Raw genomic sequence first — 27,116 nt, forward strand, 5'->3', positions numbered from 1 at the left:
TTGGGAAGGGACATTCACTGCTCCTGGGACAGAGGGCTCCAAGGGCTCTGTAAAATTCCAATCCTGAAAAGCCACTCCGTAAATAATAAATTAATTTATATAGTGGGAACTGAAGAATTAGGGCTGAGCCCTGACGTGGATTTAATTCTTGTTGCTCTGAACACAACAGAACATTTACAAGGCCATTAATAAAGACAGAAACAGAGAAGTTCATATAGGAAAAGGAGTTAGTTCACCTTTATTTCATTTCTCCATAGTCCCAAACTTGACAGACGTAGAAAAATATCCTTGAGTCAGTAGACAAATTTACCAATGCTAAATAGCCCTTTTCTCTGACCATCTGGGCCACCCTAAATACATTTGTACAAGCATTACTTCTGGGGGTTTCAATAAAAGGTTCTTCTAAACTATAAACAATAAACTACAGAGGAAAAACTTGAGCTACCAAAGCATGCAGATGAAGGGATCTTCCAAAAATTAAAAAAAAAAAAAAAAAAAGAAAAAAAAAAGAAAAAAAAAAGGAAAGTAAACCAACCTTGAGATGCATTTGGAGGAGAAAACAAATTAGAACAATTTCAGGAAAAAAATTAATTATTAATTAAGAGAAGTCAAAGCAAACTCTGTAAAGGATCTGTGGATAAGTTAAAATATCTATGGCACAACTTCTCACCAAAAAAAAAAATTAAGGCGAAGACCAACGTTTTATATAAAAATAGCTGAGCAGGCTTCTAAAGCAGGAAATCAGCATTTCCAATGATGACTCTGTTCATACAAGATTATAAATACCCTTTATATACACAGAAAACCAACTCAATACAAACGTCTGGACTGTTTCCCTGGGCATCTGGCAGTGCCCAGATCAGGAGTCCTGGACCATAGTGGAGGTACTTCCGTTGAAGGTTTGTAGTAGTTTCTTTGCTACACGTACTGAGACAAATCATAAAAATGAAATATAAATAGTGATTTTCACACAGCAACTTAGGAATATGCTCAGGTTACAAAGCTTAAGGAATTGGCCCAAAAGGAAATGATGAAAGATTTAAAATCATCAATTATCCTGTTTTGCAGGCGAAGGAAAGCATCCAAGTTATACAATAATATTTAAATTTTCAGAATATTTTTTTAAATGAAACTGATTCCTACAGTGAAAATAAAGCAGAAATTATCATTATCTCTTCATAAATACAGCAGTTAGTTGGTTTATTTGCCAAGATCACTTAGAAATATCATTATTATGGGCATTTTCATAAATTTCCAAGCCTAAAAGTTACCAGTTGCAAGGACATAAACAATAAACCATATTTGTATGGGTGTATTTGACTAATTTTCAGAACTATGCAATTGATATGCAGCAAGACACAAAAATAAGAGCAAATGAACTATATTTGAGAAGAATTCCATTAACATTTCAAGTTAAAATACCTTTGTAGAGCTACTGTGATCAGTGTATCTGTGCACATTGTAAATCTGCATCCGTGTGTTCACACACACTCAGTAATTCCAGAAATAACCCCAGAAATGATCAAATTCCTACTGGAGAACACAATTTCCCCCCAGCACAACTCAGTGGATTTGCCAATGACTTTTTGACCTGTATTTCACAAAATCTGCAGATAAAGCAGAAGCTCTTGTTTTCCACAGCACAGAAACCTTTTAGTTTATTGAAATCTTCTTGACTAAATCCCAGAACCTTCATTTCTGCCTCCTTGTGCCTCATTCCCTCCATCCCCCTTGTGCATCCTGCCACCCTTCCCTGAGCTCCAGGGAGAGAAACGTGAAGGGGGAAATTCAAGGAACTCTTTTCAGATGAAACTTGAATACAAACGTGGTCTAAATCTACATTTGACCTCAGTTTGTTACTGACCCATTTTCATTTAACACTTCAAAATTCTTTCTACAAGGTCTCTATAAACTTATGGCAAAAAAAAGGAAACGAGTGAAACAAAAATCTGTGGAGGTATTTATGGACTGTGATGTCTCAGAAAGTGTAAAACCTTTTCCTGACAGTGCTGAGATCCCTGACTGCTCTCTCAGATTTTGTCATCTCATGAACTGAGCAATGTTCCAACCATCATTAATACCAGAATTAAGGATTTCACCCATTTCTCACAGTAACTGCACCAAAACCAGCACAGCCACCCCATCCTTCAGCTGTAACAGAAACATTTTCTCCCATTAACATATGCTAAGCTTTTCTCCCTAATTTCTCCATTATTTCCTTCTCCACAGATTGTGATGAGCACAAATACAGAAAAACAGCATTAAAATAAAAGCAAAGTGATGGCTCACACTCAGCAAAAACCAAACACAAACTGAAGGATGCATGTTGGGAATAATTTATTGCCTATAAAAGGTTAAAAAAAATTCCTTAAGTTCACATTTTCTGTGTGGGTTTAAGGGGTGTCACGTTTCAGAGGTAGCATTGTGTAAAAGTAAAACAGAGCTGGAAAAGAGTTAGTGACTTAGTTCAGTGACAGGGGGAACTGTTCCAGAGCCAAAGCACTGACCTGAACTGTTTTCCTCCCAGGAACATCCTTGAACACCTCCTTCAGCCAGGAGGATTTGCTCCTTTGTGGGAAAAGAACCCCACAAGCCCAAGGCTCTGCCCCGTTCCTGTTGCCTTCTGACCAAAGCAGCTGCTGTTTTTCAGAGCAATAAATACTCATACTCCAAACTCCTGTTCTTCCATGGAAACACCCATTCTGTAGTGCTGCTTTGACTAGTTTTTTCCCCCCCTAAACTTTTCAGATTTCACATTTGGCCAATGTGGTAAAACATTCTTGATTCAAGGGACCGACCACCAGGATCCAGCTGTGCTCTCTGCAGCCAGGTGGAATTTGCTCACTGGCCACCCCAGCTTTGCTCAGGCACCCCCCAGCCAAGCTGGAGGATTTGGGGCAGAAAAAGCAGAATCTGGCCAGGTTCCAGCCCTTCAGCCCCTGGTCTGGGGGAGCTGGGCAGGGCTGGAGGTTGGACATCAAGCTTAGGGCTGGAACAAGGTTAGGAATTGTGCCAGGAACCCTGTGCTATTGCCTTGGTGCACATTCCTGTCCCCCCTCACAGGCTGAGGCCAGCAGGAGGGTCAGTGTGAGCAGCACTCTGTGCTCAGTGCAGGGACACACAGGGCAGGAGATCCCCCCGGACAGGGCAGATCCATCTGAAGCACAATTCCCATTCCCAAGCAGGATTCCCATTCCCAAGCAGGATTCCCATTCCCATTCCCATTCCCATTCCCAAGCAGGATGCCCAGGATGCTGCTGGTTTGTCCCAGCCCCTCACCTGAGCCCAGCTGCACACTCAGCCTCTCCCCTTGGAGAGCAGCCTCTCTAAAGCTGCTGCCTGGCTCAGGTGAGGACAGAACTAGGACATTCTTTTCCTCACTCACAGGGCTGCATTGCCCCAAACTCCTCATTTCACACTTTTTATTGCCTTAGTGAAAAGAAATAACTCGGAGAGATTAAAGTGCAGAGCTGCCTCCAGGGCTGGGCACTCCAGAAACCTCGTACGGTTCATCAGGCGTCTTTAAACCCGCCCCAAATTCACCTGCTGGAGTATTTATTGTTTTATTGGAGTATTTATTGTTTTATTGGAGTATTTCCTGCTACTGTTACTCCTGTCAGACCTGTGGATGTGACTGAAGCATCATCTGCAGGGTGAGCTCCAGGAAATAGGGTTTAACCACGAGCAAACCTCCAGCACCCAAAGCCCAGGGAGAGCCTGTGCTGCCTCTGGGTGAAGTGTCTGCTCTGGGCTACCTTCCCACCTTCAGAAAGACATCACTGGTGTTCCCATGGGTGCTTTAGGAATGAACAATGCCAGGGAAGTCACTGTTCGTGGACAAAGAGATGCAGGATGGTCAAACATTGATACCTGGCCACAGGAAGGTGATAACACCACCAACAGGAGCCCTTCTGCTGCAGTGATAATTCACATTACAGTCACACACAGGGGGCTGATTTCTGGCACCCTGAGAAGCACAGGATGGAAGGGTATGGAATGCTGAACTGCACTTTCTGCAGGCGTTTGTAACCATCCTACAGTCAGGGGAAACACCCCAGAGCCACCCTCACTGCTCTGCACCAACATTTAACCACCACTGATGGTCACAGTTCTTCCATTTCTGTTGGAAATACCCACTGCTACTGAAAAAAAAACAGCCAAGGGGCTGTGGAGCATCTTCCTCCCCAGATTTTGTTTCAGGGATACAGTTTCAGTATATTTTTTATTCTATAAATTCTATTCAGGGATAGAATTTGTACTCTTTTCTTTCCCCTGACTGTCCTGTAGTGCTGTCAAGTGTGCCAGGCTGTGTTTTGTCCCCCCACAGGACATCCCCAGGGATGGGGTGGGCCCTGAGTGCAGCTCATCTCAGCTGCACATCCAGGAGGATCCCAGCTCCCTGGAGAACAGGGACTGACATCATTGCTTGTATCTAGCAAACAGGCCATTCAAAATTCATTCCTTCCATTTGTTAGGGTATGAAATAGCAGCAAGACAGCAAAGTAGGAGTCATCAATGGAAGTTTTTCCTGCAGGAAGGCAGATGATTTAATTGACCATGAAATTGAAACTCCTGTTAAAGAGTATCCTGCTCTCTGTCATGGGAATTCAAGTGGAAGAAGCAGGAAAACAGGGTCCAAATAGTGGCAACTCCCAGCACTATTTTATGGTAATTTCACAGAAAACAAGAGGTTTCATTGTCAGTGGCACAAATTTCCTGTCTAAAGAGAACAGCAATAGAAACCATTGTCAGCCTGGCATAGAAAACCCTTTATAAATGAGTTTTTCAGAGAATTCCAGCTCAGCCCTGTCCTATCTGTGAGCTCTGCTCACAAACCTCATTCCCACTCAGAGTTTTAATGCCCCAGCTCAAACACAGGCCTGGAACTCTGGGCTTTCCCTGTGGAAGGGTGGCTCTGTTGGGAACTTACAGAACTGAACAGGGGGCAGAACTGTGAGACTTTTGGTTGCTGAGAACACCTTTTAAAAGCATCCCTGCCCTTTCTGCAGCTGGTATTTAACAGTATTGCTAAAAGCTCCCCATGCCTAAGGAGAGGAGAGACTGAAAACCTGAAAGATCAGAGCTCACTACTGATAATAAACAGAAAGAGCTGAACAAGTGATTAGGGAGGAACTGATTAGACTGAGAAAACCCTAAAACCTGAGTCTAATCCCAGTATTAAAGGAAAAAAAAGATGTTATTTCCCCAGCACTCTGGATTTTCTGAGCTACACCTTGGACCTCCCACTGAAATTAAGGGTGTTACTCACTGCATGAACAAGGATTCATCCCCAGAGTCAATTATCATTTGGCATAAAATGGGAAGATCAGGTTTTTTACCAGACTGAAGCATCTGTGTGAAAAATGCTTGCTGAGGGGCATCCAGGTTGGAACTGGAGCATCAAAGCCATGGGCAGGCACCTGCAGCACCCCACAGAACCAACCTGGAGGAGAAGAGCTCCAGGACTGAGACTGCCCTGGACTGGTCCCCTACCCGGTCAAGCACAGCACCCCTGCCTTGGCCAGGCATTCCCTGGACACCAGCACACCCCGTGAACCCACCTGAACACCTCTGCACAGCCATCCCACCACACGACTGAGGGGATTCAGTGCCAACAGCTCTGGGAAAGAAGAAAATTCAGTTCAGCCCCTGCCTGCAATCCAGATCACAGTTTAGAAATGGCATTTGCCAAAAAATGCACCAGGCAGGGCTTCAAAGCAGATCTGCAGAGCTCACTTCCAACACTGGAAAACCTTGCAGGGTGCAATGACAGCTGTGGAATCCTGACTGGTAAACTGGAGCAAAGTTTGTGGAAAAATATATACCCAAGAATTAAAATAATAAGCAGTACTTTAGCATTCAGGCTTTGACAAATAAATACTGTGACTACAATCATTAAACTCTAAAGAGTGTAAACATCCAATCCCATTGCTACTGTATTAGGAAGTTGTATCCTGCAGCTATCAGGGTTCCCATTTCCACCTCATTTGTTCCAACACTTATCACTGCTTCTTTGCATTAATAATTTATTCATGATAATTCAACTTTTTCAGCTAGCCTTTCAAGGTTTTTTCAGCTATTTTGGTCAGAAAAATGGAAGATTTAACAATCTCAAATCAGAAAACAAAAACCACTTCAGTTTCATTTCAGGTTTTCAAGCACAACTCAGAGAAAGCCCGTTATTCTATTTGGATCCCCAATTTTTAGTCCACCTACCTGAGTAAAAATGGGGAAAAATATAATAAACAGGCCTGGGGAGCACGTGGAGCTGGAGAATTCACTGTGTGTGTTTCCCACTCTTGCATCCCTGCTCAAAAAAGACTTTGCTACAGAGCCAGAGTTGTTCTGGAGAGTCAAAGTTAATCCTGCCCAAGGCCAAGCTGCTACCAGTGAACCCTTCCCTCGCCCAGTTCTTTCATTTTCCACACCCAGCATTGCCAACTCCTGGGCACTGCAAGGCTGTGAGGAGCCAGGACTGAGAACACTGCAGAGCAAAAGCCTCTCTCTGTGTCTGTGTCTCCTCTGCACCTCGCTGGGGTTTGTGCTGTGTCTCTCCAGAGCAGAGCATCACAAACTGTCTGAGGCGTTCTTCTCCGACAGCGACGAGAGGCTGAATGAGGTATCGTCGGGCTCCGGGGAGGTGTGGTTGAAATCCATCTCTTCCAGTTCAGGAGGTAAGTCTGAAAGCAGAGCCTACAAGGGAAAAACATATCTAATGTCTGGTATATACACTGTTAGGTGTGGTTTCTGTGTCAGCAGTGATTTAAACAAAGTGGGAGAAAATTATTTGAGTTTTTCGATCATAATTTGAGCCTCTGGAACAAACCCAAGGGAGGGACACAACACAAAAGGACAAACATTTTCTGATATTAAAGACAGATATTAAACCTGCTGCAGGATTTACCTGCTGCTGTTCCTTATCATCTGCTTTAATTGCAAGTATCAAACTCCGGGTAAACGTCTGCAGCTCAAAGTATTTCTGTTTGTGGCTCTCCAGCTGACTCTCGATGAACCTGACTTCTTCATTCTGTGGGGAAACCAGAGAGCTCTGGGAATGATCTCAGAACCAAGGAATCCTTTAGGCTGGAAAAGCCCCTAAGGCTGAACCCAACCATCCCCCAGCACTGGCCATGTCCCCAGGTGCCACATCCACGTGTCTGTTAAATCCCTCCAGGGATGGGGACAGGACAAAGCATTGGAATAACCACACCTAAACAGCCCTGGGTTAAAACTAAACTGTTTTTAGTGACAATGACAACCAAGGCCCAGATCTCTTCCTGAAAGTGATCAGGGGGCTGAGAGAAGAGAAAGCAAATAAATTCAATTATTACAGCAGAAGGCTTGACACAAAAATCAGGGAAAATGACTTGAAAATTCCTCAAAGCTACCATGAATTAAAAGATAACATCCTCCAGCAGCTGGGTTTGAGGTGGATCAAGTGTCAGCTCACCAAGCTCCTCAGCATCCCCTGGGTTACAGAATAAACAGGAATATCTCAGAGTGACAGAACAGTCTGGAAGGGACCTTACAGATCATTCAGTTCCAACCTCCACAGAGTTGTTTATGGGGCTGGAGCTGGATGCAATATATTACAAAGGGAGGAAATATCAATAAGTTGTGTGCTTTGGCTAAAAAAAGCATTTTCCCAATCTATACTTGCAAATCTCTTAATTAAAAATTCAGATTTAGTAAGTATTTCTATTTATTCCAAGTATCTCTTCTCTTTTAAACTTATTGGATCAAAATGTTAAACCTGTTGATCAGTGCAGAGCTAAAATTCATTTTCTCTGGTTATTCACTTTTGCAAAGATCATGAAAATCAAACTGTTTATTTAGGTTACAAGATCAAAGGCACTGCTCATTTTTGCAGAAGGGCTCTGCTTAATAGCACCAGCTCATGAGAGAATAATGAAAAAAATATGGTATTCCTGCTCACAGTGGCTGGAATTCAGCTTTAGTTGACATGAAAACCTGTGACTACATGATGCTCTAAAGGTTTGCAACAAACCTTTAAAAATGGTTGTATTTTTGCTGGTTTTTTTCCCAGAAAATTCTCATTTTTTTCAGTGAAAGCACTGCTCACCACACTGTTCTAGCTGATAACAGCTCTGGGAATGAGAGAAGAATATTCTGAAGTTTCCATAAAAAATCAGCTGAATTCTTCCCTATGGATACTTAGCAGTTGCCTGTTTAGCTCTAGATTTTGCCCAGCCCAGGAAGAATTCAGATTTAGGCAGAAAACTCAGGGAGTAATGAGTGCTGTCAAACAAAGGCCTGGCTCTGCAGGGCACTGTCACAACAAGCCTCTCACTGTGCTGACAGGTGACATTAAGAAAAGGTCATTCCCTCTCCTGATTCATTCTCCACTGCCCTTCCCAGGAAAATGCTGCTGGAAGGAGGAGTTTCTGTTCCAAAGAGATGATCTGTTCATTATTGTGGTAATTGATTATTATCAGGAGAACAGACCTGGTTTCTAAGGGAAAAACTGGGGGTAAAAGCTCAAGGAAAGGTGGAATTGTGGCAACTCCTGGGAGAGCAGCACAGACACAGCCTCAGCCTTGGGCTGGAGCTGGCAGGATCCAGCTGCTTCTCCTCCCTCCCACAGGCACCACTTCCAGCATGTCCTGGGGAATCCTCCTCCTCAAACCCCCTCTCCAGCAGAGGATTCCTTCCAGCTGTTCAGTGCCTTCCAGGCTGGCAGCACCACACTGCAGGAAAAGCACCACAGCATTCCCAGAACAATTCCAGTGGGGTGGCTCCATAAATGCCTTGGCTGGGACACATGGAGGGAGCTGCAGCTCTGTAGAAATGGGGTTTTCCAGGGGAGGCTGATCCAAAGAACACTTCCAAATGCATAAATATGGACATTTTCACCTAATTCACAAAAACTTGGGGAGCTTTTTATACTGAGTTTCTAAAGATACCTTAAGCACAGTGTTAAGGCCAAGCTTAACACTGACTAAGACTCAGAAATACATCCCATTTGGGCTGAGTAAGGATGAAGTGGCTGGAGGTGGGATGAGGGCATGGTGTGCACACTGGGAAAACAGCAGAGGAGCTCAGGATCCCACAGGCTTTTGCTGAATTCCTGACAGATCCACCCCCTGAACTCCCTGGGGATTATCCCAATGTCCCCAACACGGCCCAACCACTTACCTTGTAATCCAAAAGAGAACTCATCTGATCCACTTCAGAATTGCTGATCAGATCACTCTCCTCATCGTCTAAAATTTCTATTTTCTGAAACAGAAGCAAACAGTTCATTCCAACACACAGAGGAGCCAGACAAACGGGGATCCCCATCCCAAAGGGGCAGGAGGGAGGAAGGAGGCAGGATAAATGATGAAGGACAAATGACAAAGGAGGAAGGAAGGAAGGAAGGAGAGCTCTGTGCTGGCTCCTGAGCAGCCCTGAGCCATGCAGCCCCATTAGATGGCAATCATGCACCTCAGCCAGGAGATCCAGCAGGAATCCAGTGGGAGCTGCTGCCATGGAGACTCAGGCTGTTTACAGAGGAGGAGCTCCCTGGCCCAGCTTTTTGACTTTGAGTTGCACATTTATCCCCTCACAGCCCTTGCTCTGCTCTGCTGTTGCAAAGGAGGGTCTGGAAATAAACCTCTGGAAAAACCAGCCCTCCTGCCCTGAAGAAATCAAGGAGTTCTCCTCTGACCCTGCCTGGCCATGTACCCTTAGCTGTAAGGGTGATGATCCAAAGGACAATTCCAAATACATAAATATGGACATTTTTACCTAATTCATAAATATTTGGGGAGCTTTTTATACTGGGTTTCTAAAGATACCTAAAGCACAGTGTTAAGGCCAAGCTTAACAATGACTAAGACTCAGAAATACATCCCAAGTTTTTTTACTGATTTTAATTGTTTTGACAGTTGTGAACATTTATGAACATGTCCATAATAAGTTAAAGTAATTTTCCTGTTTTTTAGGATGGTGTTTAACCCAGTGTAGGGAAGGGCCCCCACTGACCCAATCCATGTCCATGGGTCATTCCTGAGGTGTTAATTCAGGTTTTTCCTGCAGCATGTGGTCCCTCCTGCCTGCACACCAGGAATCTCCCTGAAATCACTGGGGAGAAATCCTTCCAGGGACATTTCCAGCTCTCCCTGGCAGGACCCACCAAGCTCCCAAGCCTGTGCTGAAGGAAGGGAGGATAAAGCACATTTTGTGTGCTCCAGTGTCTGCCAGCCCAGCTGAAGTGACAACACTCAGAGCTTTGATGTCCCCGAGTTCTGCTGCTCCATCAGACCCTCAGGAACACTGGGACTCAAATATTTTTGGTTTCAGACTCAGCTTGAGGAAAGAGTCTCTAAATAACTGCCAAATATTCACATTCCCCTTCTTAGGCACACTTTTTAAAATAGGAGGGGAAGGAACAGATTAGCATTTCAAATAGGAAAACCTCTTATGCAAATACAATGTATTTTAGTCCAATTTTAAGCGCATTTTTATAAAGTTTTGTTACAGGGTTTCAGAACAAAGTATGCAGAAACTCTTCCTTGGTTTTGTTCATTGTTGTATCAAATGACAAAATTCAGGCAGGCTGGGGGGCTGAGTCTCTTGGGCACCATCTCTCCAGACCATTTCTACTGAAGGTCTGAGGGGTTTTTCCTGCTGTGTTTTAGAATTTTTAGTTCATTTTTAAAGCTCAAATAGGAAGGAGTTTTAACACACACAACTGAAGTTGTCACCTAGTGAAAAGCACAAGTGCTGGACAACAACCTCAACGTTAATTAAGGAGTTATTAATTGGTGGAAAAGGAAAGGTAAACATACCACATTATCAGTGGAAACTGGATTCTGGTCATCATCTTTGTGGCCAATTTCTTCATTTTGAAGAGCTTCATTTGTCTCTTCTGCAGAAATAAATTGGTTTTGTCAGATTTCATTCCAATTTTATGCTGAAGGACCATTAATGGTGTTTACCACTAAATGTCACAGCTGCTAAATCCAACAGCAAAGTCATGGTATCAATGTCTAATCATAAACAGAGTATCTGCCTTATTAAAAAGACATCTTGTCACAAGCATTTCAGGCCAACATCAAACCAACTGCCCCCTGAAACAACAACAAAACTCTCAGTTATTCTCTGCACCAAAACCTTCCCACTTTTAGGTTCAGGTTGGAATATTCAAAGGTGATGCAGAGTTTCACATCAGAGATGTGCAGAAGTTGGGTTTTTTTAAATGAAAATTAATTCCTACATGAAAAATCCTGCATTCCCTGGAATTCTGGGGTACATATCTAAATCCCACTTCCCCCTTGCAGACATTGATGAATTTTGAGCCAAAAATGGATCAGATTATGGCAAATGCTTACCCCAGTAAACCTAAAGTGCTTTTTTATGTATAAACACTGAAAACAGAGCAGATTTTACCCTGGTATTTCAGCCACAAAGCATAAGATGATTCCACTGACCTTAAAGGCCAAGGAGAACATAAAACCCAAAGAAAGGTTAAGTCTATTTACCCTTAAAATTGAAGTTTGTTTCTCATATTTACTTGACTTCTGCATATTAAAACATAAATCTATAATACATAATAAATATCGAGAGGAAAAGAGGGAAGGGGCAGCAGGGTTCAGGTGACTCCAGGGTCTGTCACCTCCACACAAACACAGGGACAACAAAATTTCCCTGGGATTACCAAAAACAGGGTGATGTTTAGGCCAGACCATAGAGAGCCAGTTCATGGTTTTAAACAACTTTCAAGTTAAAAATCTCTGCCCTGAGCAAATTTGATTGGGAATTGTTTCAAATGAACTCAATGTGCCACTGGTCACAGCTCCATAGGACAGTTTGTGCCAGGAGCACATGGGATCAGAGGGAGCAAGGAAGGGTGGAGGTCCCAGGGTGAGGTCACTCCTCAGGGACATTCCAGGGCACCAGGAACTCTGCAACCCTGGCAGTCACCCCTTGGATTCAACAGCTGAAGGAAGCAGCTCCTACAGCATTCCCAACTCCTTAAATATTCACCCTGAGCTCACAGAACCAGCACAGCCCTAATGGCCTCCACCTACACACTGTGGATTCAATTAACACACAATTAAAAAAGGTGAGGCAATATGAGAGCTTTAATGATCCATTTTGCATCACAGCACAGTTTATTTTTTTTATATTTACGCACTACATTTTAAAAGCAGAAGCCATCAACTTTAATCGCTCTAATTAGGTGACCAAAAATTGCTTTTGTCTGTCTTTCAGAGTGGCTTTTTGCTCTTGTGGTTTTGGTTTTTTAATAAATTAGGATCAAAAGTTACAGTTCACAAACATTGGAACAATTCCCTATCTGGGACTAACCCATGGCTATTGGGGGAAATTTTTCCAGGAAGTTCAAACCCAGCTGAGCTGCAGCAGTGGAACCTCCTCCTTTGAACTGGAGAAATGAACAGAAATAATTGTAGTGGGAGAATAAAGGGATGAAGGTGGGATTCCTGGGTGCTGTGGAAATCCTGTTGTTTCCTTGCATTTCCTTAGGCTTTGACACTAATAATGCTCCCAAGTGTTCAGCCTCACCTTGCCTGCTGGAAGCCTGGCTCAACAACATGGAGTTATTCCTCACTTGATCTGCAGACACTTCAGACTCTTCCCTGTCACCATTTTCTCTCAAGCAGATCTGACTTAAATCAGCTCCTTCCACACCTCAGGCAAATCAAGGACTCTGAGATTCCTCATCTCACTTGGCTTTCAATCACTTGACCCATTTCTTTATCATCTTATTCCCTCCACACTCAAGTATGACAAAGCTCCCAAACTCATTCCCAGCCGCCTCAGTTCCCCTGGCTCTTCCCTTCAGACTGTTCTGAGGACATGACAGGATCCAGCCTGGCACACTGAGCTGCACAGCAGCAGGCCCAAGGTCAGGCTCTCTGTTAGCTTGGAGAGCAAAGGCTCCATTGATCTCCCCCAGGCAGAAGCACTGGGAGCAATTAGTGAGTGGGGATGTGCCGGGCTCAGGGACAGGAGGGGCAGGGAGACATCGATCCCATGGGCTCCTGGGGGGAAAGGGAATTCAGCTGGAGGCATTTCCCACTCCAGATCCTGCAGTTTACTGAGGACACCCCCTGTGTGTGCAGTTCCAAGGCTCCTGGGCTGTGCCCTGCTCCTGGCTTTGATCTGCTGGCTGTGTTTGCCTGTCAGACAAAGCAGCAGGAGGCCTGGGCAGCTCCTTGTTCCAGCCTGAGCTGAGGGGTTCCCTGCCAGGAGAAATGGGAATGCACAGTCCCAGCAGCTCTGCTCAGTCCCAGCAGCAGCTCCAGCCCCACCAGTGCCTGGGGTGGCTCAGGATCACAGGGATGGAACCATGGAATCACTGCATGGGTTGGGATGGGGAGGACATTAAAGCTCACCCAGTGCCACCTCTGCCATGGGCAGGGACACCTTCACTGTCCCAGGGTGCTCCAAACCCCGTCCAACCTGGCCTTGGACACCTCCAGGGATGGGTGTCAAATGGAATGGCCATCCCAGCTGGCTGGGGAGAGCTGAGCAGTTGGCAGAGGGCATTTTCTAAATCTGGATTCCCTGGAAAGAGAGGCTTCCCCACGTGTACTGGCTGCCCAGCTCTCAATTGCACCAGTAGAACGTGAACGCTTGACTTCATTTCAGATGAATCTGGCAGAAATGGGGCTCTCATGATCAAAGGTTTCTCCAATCTTTGTGCAACAAACCCAACAAAACTCAGAGACACAGAGGCAGAAGAAAGAGACCAAACAGTACCTTCAGCCCAGGCGGGGTGGAGCACTTGTGACTCTGTCAGACGTTTTTGAATGTGTACAACAGAATCCAAAGCATGCACACTGCACAAAATTGAAAATATAGGCACAGTAGTAACTGCATTCCAAATACCTTGTGAGCTTCCTTCAGATAAGCAGATTGACACTTCATCATTCCTATCATTATCATCCCCCACTTCAGTAGCAGTTTCCTCTCCTGGATTAAGTGCTGATTTAGAAACAAATTCAGATTGATCAGAGAAATCAGCAGGACCTCCTCTAGGGGGTGGGACCTCAATCCCCATTAAACGATATTTCCGTCTTCGATTCCCAATCCAAGTCTTGTAAGAGAAATAAACATGAATGATATCAGAAACTATGACAAAAGCAACAGGCCCCCAACCAAGTGACATCAGCACATGTGGCCTACAGGAGCAAGGGTGCAGCCAGCAGCTCAGGGAGCTGAGTATTCCCCAGTATTTCACCCTCCTGAGGCTGCTTCCCCAAATCCTGTGTCCAGCTTTCCAAGGGAAACAGGGAGGTGCACAGCAAAAGGAAAAGAAGCAATAGGCACAAGTGGCAGCAAGGGAAGTTCTGATTGGAATTGAGAATATAAAAGAAAAAATAATGTTTTACAGTGATTCAGAGGGACAGTTTGTCCATAGAAGTTTTGTAGCTCCAGCCTTGGAGGTACTCAACGTTTCAATGGACAACATCCTGAGAAACCTGACTTGATTCCAAAGTAAATCCTGCTCCAGATAAAGAGCAGGACTAGGTGACTTCGTAAGGTCTCTGCCCCCCTAAATTATTCAACAAATTTAGCATAAGATCTTTGATTCAGGTTCTCCTATTCTGCAACTTCCATAAGGGGACTGAAGCATCCGATGACCCGAACACCTGCCCTGTTCTAGGATTTCCTACAGCACAGAGGGAGCTGGCCAAGGTGACAGATCCACAGCACTCCCCTTGCAGGACAGAAAGGAGCTTGGAAGGATAAAGCTCAGAGCAGCTCATCCTTCAGTCCCCTTTGGCTGTAAAACAGAGCTTTAGGAAAAGCTGTTTGCAATGAGTGCAGAGGAGCACACTGGGAACAGTCCGGGAGATGAAACCAGGGATGGAGATGGATGCTTTAAGTTCACCTCACATCAATAAAATTGAATTTCAAAGGAGAAAAAAAAAAGAAAAAGAAGAAAGACCCACATTCTAAATTCTCCAAGTGGATCTGTACACCTGGTCATTAATTTGCCTTCTCTGATGAAGAAACATTTACACAAAAAATTATTAAAGATTCAGAGTTTAACATGATGTAACAAGAATTGTCTGCAACTCTTCACCTCCTGAGGCTCTCCTGTCCCTTGTGTCACTCAGGCTTTCAACTTCTCATCTCATCTCAACTCTGCTCAACAGCCCCTGTACCCCAGACCCTCCATTCCATCAAATCAGCTCTACTGGCAACCAAAAATCCTTCCCAGAGCCAGGAATCCACTTCTTTACCTAGCTGCTCCTCCCACTCTCCTGGGGCTGGCTCTCATCCCCCTTCCCACCACCCACACCCCCAGAAACAGAAGCAGCAGCTCCTGGGTTTGAAAACATGACCAGGCCATGGCAAAATGCACAACCTTTCCATGAGGCCTCTGTTCCAAATGAGTAACCCAAGACATTAAAATATTTCAGGATATTTTTTAAAGACACACTAAGAATCACTCTGGCCTTATTTCATAAACACCCGCCCTGTTCCTCTTCCTAGGGTTCTGAGAAAGTTGAATAAAAAACTTTTTGCTTATAATACCTTGATTACCAAAGAGGAAAAAGTAAAGGAATATTAACAGCAGTCCCAAGTACTAAACACAGTTTCATGCTGTGCCAGCCTTGGAAAAAAAAAACAAGCCTTTTAAAGCTGCATCTCTAACAAGCTGAAAGATAACATGCTGAACACTATTTTTAGCAAATCTTTTTTGTTGGCTGGTATTTGCTTTCCCAGCTTGCTGATTTTCCTCTTTGAAGAATGCACAACAGGTATGCAGAGAACTACCTAGATCATTTTTTTTTCTATTACCTACAGTTTGGGGAAAAAAAAATAAAGAAAACCCACAAGCAGCCCTTTGAGATCTGGGTATCTTTTTTCCAAGCAGTGTATTGCCATTCTTTAAATTTTCCCATCATCTTGTGATTTTAACAAACAGTGCTAACAAAATTTAAAATTCAATCTATCTCTTTTTTAGTAAAGAAGGCACTTGGGAAAGGCAGATCTTTTCACAGACTTTGCAAAGCAGAAAATCTTTCATTCAACATACTGAGAATGTCAGAGAAGATGAACATGTTTTGATAGTGTCTCAAATTAAATGGGGAAGAGAAGGTTCCACATCCTGTGTGCTGTGCTGAACAGAGAACATTCTGGAACAGCAAAACAGTGAGGGCAAGAGCAGACTGGAATTGCCATGTGGGAAATCAGCTTGAGAGTTCTATCCCTAAAATACATTCTTATCCCTAAAATACATCCTTAAAGCCCTCCAGCAAGGTCTGTGAGTGCATGGGATCATTTGTGGTCTGTTCTGGTGCAGGTGAGGCTGAGCCTTCTGGGTGTCCTGGTCCCTGCCCTGAGCACAGAAAGGTTCCAGCAGGAGGAAAAGGGCTGCACTGAACTCCACAGTGACAGCCCTGCTGTGCCAGTGTCCCCAAGGGAACAAACCAAGGGTGTCACTGTCCTATCCAGGAGGTGCTGCCAGGGGGAACAGCTTCACCTTCAGAGAGCAAAGGGAAATCCTTGGAAAACAAGGAGCAGCTTTGCTCTCTGCAGAGGAAGGAGTGATTCTCTTCAGCCTCCAAAAGTACAATTGGGCTTTTTAGAATTCCTGTGTGCCCACAAAAACAAATAACCAGATGGGTGTTCTGAAAGCAGCTTTGGGACCATGTGGATGCAGCACCAAGGCAGAGGTCTCACAGCAGGAGAGCTTCACTGAGGGCTCAGCCCTGCTCCTGCAGCACTGCCAGAAGTTCAGGAAACAGCTGCAAAAAGAGGATGAAGCCTGGAAGGAACAATCCCAATTGTCACATCTGTCACAAGGGAAAGGAAGGCTCCTGTCCTTGTCTGACTGCCAACAATGGGGCCATTTCCTGAGGCTGGGATGGGAAAGAGACCCCAGAGGTGCTGCTGGGTGTCTGCTCAGCCAGGACACAGTGGCACCACCCCAGCCTCTGGAGGAGATGATGTGCAGAGGCTCTGGGAGCCAGGTCATCTCCAGCACACCTGGGCCTCCCTCAGCCCCCTACAGCAACCATCAAACTGAACTGACCCAGAATTCCTCCCTCACACCTCAACCTGCCCTCAAGACAGCCTTGTGACATTTTTTTTTTCTATTTTGGAGCATTTTCTTTCATACAATTTTCCCTATAAGCATGAATGAGAAGTATTTTCCCTGTATCTTTAGAAAAGCCCTTTTTTGGTATCTTATTAGCAATGTAAATAGTACCTTTCAGTCTTCTAGGATCTCCCTCAAAAATGTAACACTTTTACTTAAAGTCTTCCTCAAGAGAATGTCAAACAGCTCCTAGTGCTGCTTCTGCTGCTGATCAATAAGACCCTGACCTGAGGGCTTTTACTAAATATGGACTGCAGAAAAGGCAGGAGAGCACTTCCCAACATGGTCATTCATTATGTAATACATGAAATCTATTTCAAGCTTCCTCATGCAATTTTTAAAGCCTTTCATCTGTCCTATTTTTGCTCCTGCGACAAGATAAGGGAAGACTCTGGATTTCTTACCCGAACTATTTCACAGTCAACATTTAATTCTGCAGCCACAGCTTCAATTTTCTCTCTGCAGACTGAGCCCAGGCTGGTCATGCCATTGTCCCAGTATTTCTTTAGGGTAGCTAAGTCTCGGTCACTAAATTGTGTGCGGTCCTGTAACTGCAAGATAAAAAAAACACTGTTAGATTGAAAAAAAAAAATCTGCTTATCCTGAGCATTCATGTCCACAGGTCTCTCACACAGTAACACACACGTTCTACTGTCTCCATGGCTCTTCTTCTCTTCTAAGTCTCCCTTAAGAATTTGGGGTTTTTTTTGATTTCTTTTTTTTTATCCAGGGCACTTCAGAGTTCCCTGGGATTTGCTGTAAAGGCAGTGGCAGCATTAACACAAGTTTAAGGCACTTCAGCTTTGTTTCACTCACCTGATTTCTTTGGTAATTTGTTTTATCTCATTCTATGGGGCCTTACTGAAAATAACTTTTTTCCCCCCTTGTGCTGTTTACTCTCTCCACCCAATTTATGCAAATTACTCCTTAAAGGCTTTTCAAGTTTCTCACCCTCCCCCCTAAAAGTTCTTTTATCTTACTGCAAACTACAACACATGCATAATTCAAAGGATTCTGACTTCCTAAAGGGAATACTTTAATGTTTATGTGGTGAGCTTGAGTTTAAATTGGTTCCACTGTTTATCTTTGAGTTCCCAAACTCTTTGTCTATGTTTATCAAAACATGTGATAGTGGATCAGTGATAAAAGGAGTAAAACTGAAAAAGAATTCCTAAACATCTCACCACTGTTTGAACTGGTGTGAGCACAGAAAGTATTTCTCTGGTAGAGCTTCTAAGCTTTAAAAAAACCTTTTCACACAGAATTTTATCTAAAATCTACAGTTTCATTACACCAACCCATGTTTTTCACTTTTCCTGCTACTCAGAGGACAAGCACTGAGGAGCCCCTGTGCTCTGCCAAGTGAGCAGCTCTGTGGGATCTCAGAGATCCTGAAGGATCATCATTTCCACAGCCTGCTCTCAATAGCTGCACCAGCATCATGGGATCAGTGTCACTCCTTAAGCTCAGCAGATGTAAATGACACTTGAGCATGTCCAAATCTCAGCTCCAGATTAGCTGCCTTGGTGTAACACGCTGTGCCATGGGCCTTATCAGCACTTTCTTAGGGAAATCACAAACTACCTTCAATTACAGGATCATCCCCTTGACATGGATCATACCCAAGTTTGACTCCTACATTATAAACTGCTTAAAAATTACATAATGACTTTTGTCAGAAAATAAAGGATAGAATTTCTACATTGTACATGTAACTAAGCTTCCATCAATTTAGTTAATAACCTTCCCATGCTTAATATCATCAGAGGAAATGAGGGACCAAGAGGAAAACCTCAGAGCCCTACAAATATCATAATATTCATCATTATAGGAGAAAATATCAGAATATTGGAAAGCTTCATATTTATGACAATACTTATAGGTGAAGGCAAGCCAGTAATTCAGTTCTTATTTTTTTACGTCATTAAGCTCTGAATACAATTCTCATTTCCTCTTCAGATAGCCAGCTTGCTAATGCAAGGCTTGGCTTTGGCAGTGCTGGCTGTTGGCTGAAACCTTTACATTTCCCACTTCTGTTGGCCACAGTTTAAGCAGCAGAGGCTTTGTCCAGCAGAATCCAGCCTATGCATTCCCAAGGAAAAGCAATTGAATCAGCAGCTGTGCCGTGCAGGGTTAAACCCGGCTTATCCCCGACCTCCCAAGTAGCACAACACCATCCTTGGAGATGACCCAGTTTATCAGAGACATTCCTGGCTCTCTGCCAGCCCCTCATCCCCCACAGTGCAGCAATTTCTGTGGTGCAAATCCGGTGTCTATAATTGGGGTGAATAATTGCACGAGTGGAGTGTCCTCATCCTGCCTTTGCTCAGAGCCTGCGCTTTCACATCGGCTCTCATGCAGCACTTGAAAATGTTTCAGGCCACGTGCACAAAAGCTATCCACAAATTTCAGATTATTAATCAAAGACATGCTAAAAAATGGAAGAACTTGAGGTTTTATACATAACTTGCATTTATGCTGCAGCTGAGCACTGTGTGTTGTGTTCATTTCAATTGCAGTGAAATCATATTAAATCAACATTCAGTTCTGATACTTGGTGATGAAATGAGCTGAGGTAATGGTTATTTTTAGCAAACAAACCTCTCACAAACAAATTTGCCATGCCTTTGATCTCTGTCACTGCTTCTCTGTTATATTTTGGGAGGAATGGGAAGATCAGAAGCACTCAAAGTATTCAAGGCATGAACAAATCCCAGATTCTTCTGTACAAGCACAGTGTCATTTTGCCTTATTCACCTTTCCCAGTGACACCAGCATGGAGCTCTCTGAACCCTGACACTAATTAATACCTGTTTTCTTCAGAGGATTATCAATTCCCAGCTCAGGACCTTACTGGTATGTATTAACAGAGATTTCTGAATCATTCCACTACATTTCTCCTTTCCCATCTACCCCATTTAATATCATTCTTGCTTTTCAGTTTATTATTTCTTGATTTCCCACATACAAATTCTGAAGGTCTGCATTTTCCCCTAACACACCAAGATACTAAACCTCATTAAAGCTGTTCCAGATTACACATTCCTTCAGCCTGAGCTTTCAGCTTCAGGTTTCACCAGTGCCACAAAGCTGCCCCCTGTCAGTGACAGCCATGCTGAGCTTAGGCTGGACACTGGTGCTCACACACAGCTGCACAAACTCAGGCACAGAGGTGTCTGAAGGGACCCTTCCCCTCCTCCTGCTCACACACTGCTAGGTTCCTGCAGCAGAGACTTTTTGCATCTTTCCCCACTGGCTGGGTAAGCATGAAGTTTGCTCTGATGGAAGCAGAGGTGATAAATATTTCATAGCACCCCATTGTGAGAAGAGCTGTAACTGCTTCAGCATGCAGCCAAAATTACAGATATTCTGTTAATACCTGTTTCTAAATCAAATTCAACTAAAAAGATTTAAAAAAACCAGAAAGAGATATCAATGCAATGAACAGTCTAGCAAAGAAATGACACTGAGCCCCAGTTATCTCACCCCAATTTCCAAACCAACCCTCAAACCACACAAATGACAACTCACCCTTCTGGAGATTTTGAGCTGGTCTGTGTAATAGTGAATGTTCAGCCTCAAAGTAAACTGATTTTTAGATTTTTAATTATGATTCTTACTTGATCTATGAATGTCTTCCTCATATTGGACCAGAAAGTTGTGCAGTTCCTGTTCAGGCAGGATGCATTCCTTGCCTGCAGGCTCCCAGCAGACAGACAATAAGCCAGGGTGATTTGTGGCACTGAGCTAGAGCACATCACACAATAAAAAACCACCAGACCTGTCCCCTTTGCATTCCTCCAGCACTGCTGAGGGCCAAGGAGGCGCTGCTCCCTGCCAAAAGGCCAGGCCATGCTAAGGGTGGTATTACCAAAGCAGAAATACCTTGAGGAATGTATTTAAATATTTCAGAGCAGGAGGAAACACTTCAGTCACTATTCCAATGGCACAGAGCAGGGGCAAGGCCAGGGCTCCATGCAGAGAGCTCCAGCTGGGCTCAGCTCCCTGCACACCCTGGCTGGCTCACTCACACATGCTCCCACTGACCCAGCTGAACCATGGTTTTCCCCCCTCCTGGAGGAGCAGAGAAGGTGGAGAGAACTCCCCAAGCTCCTCCTGGAATGGTTTTAAAACAAAAGGCAGAGCTGAGGTGCCCTCTGACTGACTGCAGGAGCTTTAATTAATTAATCCCTGCCAGGGCTCTCTGAAGCTGCTCTGAGGTTTTTGCTCTCAGCTCAGCTGTTTCTCCTGAGCCTTGCACACCCCAGGCCAAGGAGGAGCTTTCTTTAGGGTTGTTCTGCCCCACAAATTCCAGCTGTGCTCCCACACCCAGAACAGCTGGGGCAGCTGTCACACCTCAGCCCCTCCACTGCCCAAAGTGTGCCTGCACTCCTGTGACAGAGTTTTGCTCAAACAGCCAATGTGCAAACAGTGACACAAAAATCAAAATCTAGCACTCTCCACCCACCAGTATTCTCCTGTCCCCACACACAACAGTCTGAGTGCCCAGACACCCCAAAGTGAAGGTCAGGGCAGACAAGCTCCCCCTCTCTCCCCCAAAAGAGAACTTCACCACTAAAGCCAGGCTTACCCAGAGCCACCACCTGTGTGACAAATGCTCTCCAGAGCACACCAGTACCTTCAAATCTACCCCAAACACAGCCCATCCTGCTCAGACCTCAGATGACACAGAACTGAAGCTCAGTCAGTACACTCAAGACCTAAGAACAGAAGTGAAGATATTTTCTCCCTTTTAATTCTCCTTAACTGGTACCTTCACTGCTACTTCTGAATCCTTGTTATCCTTCCACCACCCTGTGAAAAACCAAAAATCAATGCATTCATAAAGGCCACTGCACATGCACCAGGACAGAAGACAGAACTCTGGCATTTCCAAAGACACTCTCATGAGTTACTGAGAGGGTGATATTTCTAGACTAATATTCATTAACAATCAGGATTACATCATCCTACAGCAGAGCTGAGCACACAAGAAAGAGTTTCTGCAGAACTGCACAGCTTTTATTTCTCTCCTGATACAGTTGAAGGACAGGGCAAGGGAAACAAAACATCAAGGCAGAAGATTAAAAATTCAGAGCATCTAAAAGACAATCTTCTCCATTTTAACCAAAATACAGATTAGCCTTTTTCCTGTTTGAATGGCAGTAATTGCCATAATGGCACTTCTACAACTCTATCCATTCTATTTCTGTTCCCTCACACTCTTTATTCAAAAGAATTTCACAGTTGAAATCAAAGTTTCTAGGAAGTAGGAGCTTTTTGTCCTTTGCTTGTCTTACCCCTGTGTGTACACAGCAGTTTCAGAGTGCCAAGTCCTCCACTTGCCCCCTGAAGGAGGCTGATTCTGCACTCACACTGGGAAACTGCATCCACAAATCTGGACACAGATGTTGTCAAACAGATTGTATTAACCAAAGGGCTTTATGCATTTTATTGATTAAAAAGACAAATGAGTAAAGGTCTAAGGAAAAAGAATTCTCTGATTACCATCCTTAATGGTCTCTCACTGAAGGAAAGACATTGAGAAGCTGGGGACAGAGAAGGGAATGGAGCTTGGGCAGGGTCTGGAGCCCCAGGAGAGGCTGAGGGAGCTGGAACAGGGCTCAGCCTGGAGCAAAGGAGGCTCAGGGGGGCCCTTGTGGCTCTGCACAGCTCCTGACAGGAGGGGACAGCCAGGGGTGCCAGGCTCTGCTCCCAGGGAACAGGGACAGGAGGAGAGGAAATGGCCTCAGGCTGGGCCAGGGGAGAATCAGGAAATCAGGATATCAGGAAATATCGGAAACCAGGATATCAGGAAATATTGGATATCAGGAAATATTTTATCACTGAAAGGGTTGTAAAGCATTGGAACACATTGCCCAGGGCAGGAGTGGAATCACCATCCCTGGAAGTGTTCATGAAATGTGTGGATGTGGCCCTTGGGGACACAGTTTAGTGGTGACCATGCTGATGCTGGCCTGACTCAATGATCTTAAAGGTATTTTCAAACCTCAAGGACTCTATGATTAATGAACAGGAACCTCCACATCCTTGAAGGTTTAAATTTTACACCAGAGCTGCCTTCTACAGCTGGGGTCAGGTACCCAGCATGACCACAATGCCCAACAACCCCCCAGTGCTGCAGGCAGAGGCCAAAATCACCCCACTCACAGTCCTGTGCTGCCACTGCCAAATCTGAGCTGGCTCTGGCACACACCTGACCCCAGAACAGCACTGAACTCTAAAAACAACCTCAGCAGCAGAATTTGTACCTGCCAGGTCACACACCCGACCTGGATTACCTCACAACTGGGTATTGGCTAAAACTTCCCCATTTAGCTGTGAAAGTCTACCCAGGACACTCCCCAGCTCCTTGGTGAGATGCTCTAAAAGGTCATTAAGTGATAAAGGGAATGAGCCTTCCAGAAAGGAGCTGCATTTTAAAAAGCCTTCTCAAGAGAATTAGCACTTAGGAAAGAAAGAAGATGGATTGAGCACAACAGGATTTGTACAAAAGTACCAGTTCCTCTGGGAGATGCTCTTATAAAGTGCTCTCTGTACAAAAAAAAGTAAGTCATTGTACCAAACTCTGCAGAAATGGGAAGTGCTTCAGCTGAGACCTAGAAAAAGTCTGAGAGAAAACACCATTAATGTGATGGTCCTCAGATTCCTACTTATACAGGAAACTGCCACACTCACGCTTTTTGAGGGCTAAAGAACTGAAAATAATAAAGGAAAAAGTTTTGGTTACAGCAGGAGAAAGCAAGGAAAGGCTCTTCCATTGCCTAGACCTCACTGCCAACAGAGCAGGCACTGCCAGGGCATTGCCAGGGCATTGCCAGGACACTGACAGGCATTGCCAGGACACTGCCAGGACATTGCCAGGACACTGACAGGACACTGCCAGGACACTGCCAGGACACTGCCAGGACACTGCCAGGGCATTGCCAGGACACTGCCAGGACACTGCCAGGACATTGCCAGGGCATTGCCAGGACACTGCCAGGACACTGCCAGGACACTGCCAGGGCATTGCCAGGACACTGCCAGGACACTGCCAGGGCATTGCCAGGGCATTGCCAGGACACTGCCAGGACACTGCCAGGACACTGCCAGGGCATTGCCAGGACACTGCCAGGACACTGCCAGGACACTGCCAGGGCATTGCCAGGACACTGCCAGGACACTGCCAGGGCATTGCCAGGGCATTGCCAGGACATTGCCAGGACACTGCCAGGGCATTGCCAGGACACTGCCAGGACACTGCCAGGACACTGCCAGGGCATTGCCAGGACATTGCCAGGGCATTGCCAGGGCACTGCCAGGGCATTGCCAGGGCATTGCCAGGACACTGCCAGGGCATTGCCAGGACACTGCCAGGGCATTGCCAGGGCACTGCCAGGACACTGCCAGGACACTGCCAGGACACTGCCAGGGCATTGCCAGGACATTGCCAGGACACTGCCAGGACACTGCCAGGACACTGCCAGGGCATTGCCAGGACACTGCCAGGACATTGCCAGGACACTGCCAGGGCATTGCCAGGGCATTCCCAGGGCACTGCCAGCTCCACAGACCGGGGAGTTTGGTTACCATGGCAGACACTTCTCCAGTTGCTGCTTCTGCCAGAGCTGGGGTGACAGAGCAGCCCCTGGCTGTACCATCCCACCTGAGGCTGCATTCACTGGTAAGGAGGCAGAACTGACACCTCTTCAAAGACAAGCTGGAAATGCTGAGCACTAACTAAACAAAAGAGTTGGGCAGGGTTTTGGTTTTTTTTTGTTTTTTTCCCTGACAAAAGTTGCTTCATACCTTGTGTTATGGTTTGGAGTTGTCTGTGAATTGAGGACACCAAACTGGCTGATTCTGCTACTGTGAAATGACATTTATCTGGATAAAATTAGACTTGATCAAGTTCCTACAGCCAGCACTGACTAATTCTGTGCATGTGCAGAGAAGCTGCAGAGGGAGTTACTCTCCTAAGCATTCAGTTGCCTCAATTAACAACCACTTCACTTTCAATGTAAAAAAAATATTCTGAGCTCCAAACTCTCAGTCCTGACCAATTCAGATGCTGTGTTTGAGCTAAGAGCACCATTCCTACCTGGGCATCACCTCACACTGGATTACAACCTTGACCTCCTTTTAAGTTAGACATCAACTTCACCTCAACTGAAACACTGCACCTGCAGATAATGTTTGTATCAAAGGAAAAAGGGAAAAAAACCCACCCAAGGTAAATAGAACTGACATTTTCAAAAATGCATTTTTATTAACTTTTCATTGCTTTACTTGTTGCATTAGATACTTAAATGAAAATGTACTTACTGCTCTTTTTCTGGAACAACCTGTAATCCAAGGCACAGTAAGGTTTCCTGAAATCTGCAGAGGGGAAAGAGGAAACAGAACAGAAAACAAGAGCAGCTTAGGTTGATGTGAGAGCCAATACTGAGACCTCAGCACTGTGCATTCAATTCTGACACCAATGTCTGTGAACAGGTTAAGACTGAAAACCAAAGTCCCTCTCACCTTTACTGCCAAGAATAAACCATTGTTTCTTTGGGTGTGGGCAAGATAATACAGTGGGTGTTTCTGTGCTTTTGGTACCCCAAAACTTGTATTTCACAACAGCAGTTTCCCTTTCCATCTGGCAGGATGAGCAGACTGGAGTCAAACAAAGGCTGAGGACTGAGCTGCCTTCACATCTTTTCCAATTACATCACTTCAGCTTCCAGAAAAAATGCTCTCATGTTTGTCACTGAGCTGTTCAATGTCTGATGTTAAAGATTTGAGTACCAGCAGAAATTATAGGGATGTCAGGATGGAGAAGGAAGGAGAAGGGGTGTGAAGGCAAAGGAGAGCTGCTTCCATTCCTATTGCTTCTCCATCATTCCCAGAGATAAGACTTTATTAAATAAAAATCTCAGAGTGTTTTCCCTGACCATCTGAGGGAAAATAGCCTGGAATATTTTACACTTATTTAAGATTCCATGTTCATTTTCTGCTGCAGACAAGCAATGCTTGAGAGACTAAACACAGCTCTGGAGAGATCAATCACCTGTGAGGAAAAAACCTGTGCACTTCTGACTGACCCAAACAGCTCTGAGAGTTTCTGTACTGGCAGAGTTCCTCACTGATGGCTCTTGCAGCATGAGCACAACAAGCACAGCAGCCCTGGTACAGGTGGCTGCTGTACAAACACATAAAACACTTTTATTCTTCAAGCTTTTAGCTGGAAGCACTTGGAGGTCACCCAAAGTCAGACACTTTCTCATGACAGCACAAAGAGGGTTGAGGGGGATGAAAGGAGCACTCTCCCCTCTCAAGGACCATTAGGGTTTGAGCCTAAAATATTAATTTCTTCACTGCACACAAACATTTTAGAAATTCTGTCTGTCTGTTATAACCCTATATCCATCCCTCACAACAGCTTCACACCACAGAATCCACTGCAAAGGCACCCTGAGGAATCACCCAGGTGCCTCCTCTTCACTCATTTAAAGGAGGCTACAAAAAAAAAAGTGATTTTCTATGGGAATAAAGCAAAATCTACCTGGCAGAGTGTTAAGGGTTGCTGGGAAGACAAATGCACACAGTTCTGACAGGGATAGGGCCAAAACCAGCCAAGTTCATCTCACTCCCTGGGATACAATGTGTATGGCACTGCTCTGAGCTGCCCTTGTCAAACAGGCACAAGGGCTGGGCCTGGGAGCAGAGTAAATAAAAATACAGATTCTCAACAGTGTTCCTGTCCCTTAGGGTGGGGGGAAGAAACCAAAAGTAAATCCCAACTCAGCCTGGAGGACAGCACAGGTAACCTCTCCACTCCAACACGCTCAAAGTCAAACTGAGACAAGCAAGTAGGCTGAAGAATTTGTTTACTGAAACTGCTCAGGCATTAAAATTGATCACTTAATTAAATTTAGTCTTAAGTTACACTAACATGAATTTGATTAATTGAACCAGTAAGGAAGCTATAACTAATTGCTAATTAGATACCCCACCAATATATGACAGTAATTGCTTCATC

At 44.7% G+C, this 27,116-nt stretch overlaps 1 protein-coding gene across 2 annotated transcripts in view; it reads right to left on the minus strand.

Moving 5' to 3' along the window:
* Positions 1 to 209: 209 nt before the first annotated feature.
* HDX (highly divergent homeobox) overlaps positions 210 to 27,116 on the minus strand; it is a 40,101-nt gene continuing 13,194 nt past the window's right edge. For both annotated transcript variants that reach the window (XM_036402267.2, XM_054516367.1), the window contains 7 exons: positions 25,415 to 25,468; positions 17,491 to 17,637; positions 13,861 to 14,068; positions 10,794 to 10,873; positions 9,157 to 9,240; positions 6,905 to 7,027; positions 210 to 6,693 (listed from right to left, as the gene is read on the minus strand). In XM_036402267.2, the coding sequence (XP_036258160.1) occupies positions 6,568 to 6,693; positions 6,905 to 7,027; positions 9,157 to 9,240; positions 10,794 to 10,873; positions 13,861 to 14,068; positions 17,491 to 17,637; positions 25,415 to 25,468 (822 nt within the window). In that variant the 3' untranslated portion in view covers positions 210 to 6,567. The remainder of the gene's footprint in view (positions 6,694 to 6,904; positions 7,028 to 9,156; positions 9,241 to 10,793; positions 10,874 to 13,860; positions 14,069 to 17,490; positions 17,638 to 25,414; positions 25,469 to 27,116) is intronic.

The sequence above is a fragment of the Molothrus ater genome, chromosome 14 (genome assembly GCF_012460135.2).
Source record: "Molothrus ater isolate BHLD 08-10-18 breed brown headed cowbird chromosome 14, BPBGC_Mater_1.1, whole genome shotgun sequence".
NCBI lineage: Eukaryota > Metazoa > Chordata > Aves > Passeriformes > Icteridae > Molothrus > Molothrus ater.